The sequence below is a fragment of the Arachis duranensis genome, chromosome 6, assembly GCF_000817695.3.
Source record: "Arachis duranensis cultivar V14167 chromosome 6, aradu.V14167.gnm2.J7QH, whole genome shotgun sequence".
Classification (NCBI taxonomy): Eukaryota; Viridiplantae; Streptophyta; class Magnoliopsida; order Fabales; family Fabaceae; genus Arachis; species Arachis duranensis.
The window spans coordinates 2,653,665-2,656,545 of NC_029777.3; the positions used below are offsets into that span (position 1 = coordinate 2,653,665).

At 46.9% G+C, this 2,881-nt stretch overlaps 1 protein-coding gene across 1 annotated transcript in view; it reads right to left on the minus strand.

Annotated features, from left to right (window-relative positions):
- Positions 1-1,506: 1,506 nt before the first annotated feature.
- The window catches only part of LOC127748376 (serine/threonine-protein phosphatase 7 long form homolog), a 21,474-nt gene continuing 20,099 nt past the window's right edge, over positions 1,507-2,881 (minus strand). The window contains exon 7 of the mRNA XM_052262750.1: positions 1,507-1,743. Coding sequence (XP_052118710.1) covers positions 1,507-1,743 — 237 coding nt within the window. The remainder of the gene's footprint in view (positions 1,744-2,881) is intronic.

The following is a 2,881-nucleotide window of genomic DNA, read 5'->3' on the forward strand; positions in this document are numbered from 1 at the left end:
CATGCTGTGCCTACTCACGGGTCACCTGGACCTCTTACGTTCACAGCGTCTATCAGATTAGCTCGGTGTTCAGTGTGTATCGGATGGGATTCACACCTCCGATCCTGGAGGGCTTTTGGCCACCTTACGACGGGCCCACGGTGATTCCAGACCCTGACAAGAGGCGTGCGAGAGAGGGTCGTCCTAGATCCACTAGGATACGGACGAATATGGACGAGGCAGATCCGAATCGGCCAAAGAGGTGCGGCCTATGTCGCCAACCCGGACACACACGACGTAGTTGCCCACAGGTTGGAGGATCGTCTCAGACAGGCCGCCATTAGTGCGCATGTTGTTAGTGTTAGTATTATTTACATTTAAGTTTTTTTGTTAGATGCAATGTTTGAGCATGTATGTAACTAGTTGATCTTTATACATTGTACTTTGATTGTTGCGAGTAGTAATGAATATGTCTTCTTTCATTATGAGTACTGCTACATGTTCCCTAGATGCAAAATTTAATAAGTAAAAATAAACACTAAACTGTTTCATGATTCATTGATTCTAAATAGTCAATGTCCCACAACACAAATAACAAAAAACATAGGTGAACAGACTATAACATAACAAGAAAAGTACATATCACTATCATACATGATTGAACTTTAGGGAACAAAATACATGAAACGTGAATCATCTAAACAGATGCGAGCCAGTACCACAGCGACGGGCTACCCGTGCCCTCTGACCTCGGCGGATAAACGGCTCCTCATCCTCGATGTCATCCCCATCATCCTGTGGGGCAGGCTGTGCTGGTGGCGCAACATGCAGGGGTGCCGCCGAAAGCGCTGCGACAGACTCTGATGCAGCAGTGAAGGCGGATGGAGGAGTACCTCCAAGACAGAACTGGTGACCAGCGGATGAGGATAGAGGCTCATTCAGATCAACATCTAACGGGGCCTGTGTGCCTGAGGTCTGACCACCACTGCGGGGAGTCACGTCCCCCTGCATGATGGCGGTGATCTCCTCTAGGAAGCGTGGACTCCCGAAGTCCCTAACAAGCGTATCTGACCCAATAAAGTCTGACCACTGTGATCCCGAGATGCGCCAAGGTGTACCCCCCTGCTCAGGCTGGTCATCGGCTGGCACACCAACGAAGTAATCTCCAAGAGGGCCTGATCCAAGTACAGCGTCACCTGTGTCAGCCCCGTCACCCATCCCTGTACCATACCACTCACCTGCATGACCCTCATCGTGTGTGCTAGTACCAGCAGCTGCAGCAGCCCCTGAACCACCCCCGCCAACGTGCCCATGCTGATCGTCGTCGTCGTCCCCATGGTTAGCACGCCCCCTCGCCCTACCTCCCTGGCCTCGTCGTCCGCCTCTAGCGGGACCGGCGTCGTAATCATCGTGCACAGCATGATCAGGCCACCTCCACTCACGCTGGCTCCGCCGTGTCCCCACACCCATCCTCCTCTCAACCCTACGCCTGTCCGGCACGTCCTCAGGATGATCCATGTCAGGAACTCACCCCGGACCCCGCTGTGAGGCCTCAACTGGTATCGGAACTGCTCTAGGATCCCCCAACTGCGTCTCCGGAGACAAGAACCTCTTCCCATGCTGACTCCACCAATCAAGGAACGCATGTGACGGTCCGGGGTCGGCAACAACGTCGAACCTCAGCACACAGTCCTGACAAGAGTCCCAAAGGAGATGCCACTTCTGCAAAGTAGACGGGAACCATCGATCGCCGCCTCTCCCGTCCTTGGACATCAGAAAGTCAATGTTCAGGGCGGGATGCGGAGGGGGCTGTACTGACAAACCCCATTTGTAGGGTTTATCTTGTGCTTGATTTAAGGGATTTTATGACCTTTTACCCACATTTATTCAATGAAATAGCATGGTTTTGTATACTCTCCTTTAATTGTGCTTAAGAGTGAAAACATGCTTTTAGGCCTTAAAATAGCTAAATCTAATTCACCTTGATTCCATTAGATGCATTGATATGTTTGTTAAGTGATTTAAGGTTTAGGAGGCAAAGATTGGATCAAGGGAATGAAGAAAGAAGCATGAAAAGTTGGAGAACTCATGAAGAAATGAAAGAACCGAAAAGCTGTCAAGCCGACCTCTTTGCACTTAAACGACCATAACTTGAGCTACAGAGGTCCAAATGATGCGGTTCCAGTTGGGTTGGAAAGCTAACATCTGGAGCTTCGAAATAATATAAATTTTGCCATATGTTGCTTCGCGTTCAGGGGCGCGCACGCGCACTTTGCGCGCGCGCACCGATTCTGTCCGTGACCCACTGTAATGAAATCGTCCCCAGCGGTTTTAGGAGCCTTGTGGCCCAATCCAACTCATTTCTGATGCTATTTAAGTCAAGGATTGAAGAGGGAAACACATGTTAGTTACCATTAGTCATAGTTTAGTTTTAGAAGTAGTTAGAACTAGTTTCTAGAGAGAGAAGCTCTCACTTCTCTCTAGAATTAGGATTAGGATTAGGTTTAGTTCTTAGATCTAGATTTAGATTCATCTTCTTTTACTTCTATCTTCTCAATTCCTTGTAGTTACATTCATTCTTCTCCTATTCTTTTGGTGTGACCTCTTTTATGTTGTTCTTATATTTTGTTGTAGATCTAGTATTGTTCCTTCTACTTTCTTTCAATTCAATTCAAGGTAATTCATAATAATTGTGTTTCTTTTGATTGTTGTTGTTAATTTCTTTCAACAATTGTTGTTAGATTCTCTTCTTGTTATCAATTTGCTTTGCTTTTCTTTTGTGCCTTCCAAGTGTTTGATGAAATGCTTGGTAGGATTTTAGTGTAGCTTTTGTTCCTCTTGGCTTTGGTTGAGTAATTAGTGACTCTTGAGTTATCTAATCCTTTTGTTGATTGATAATTAG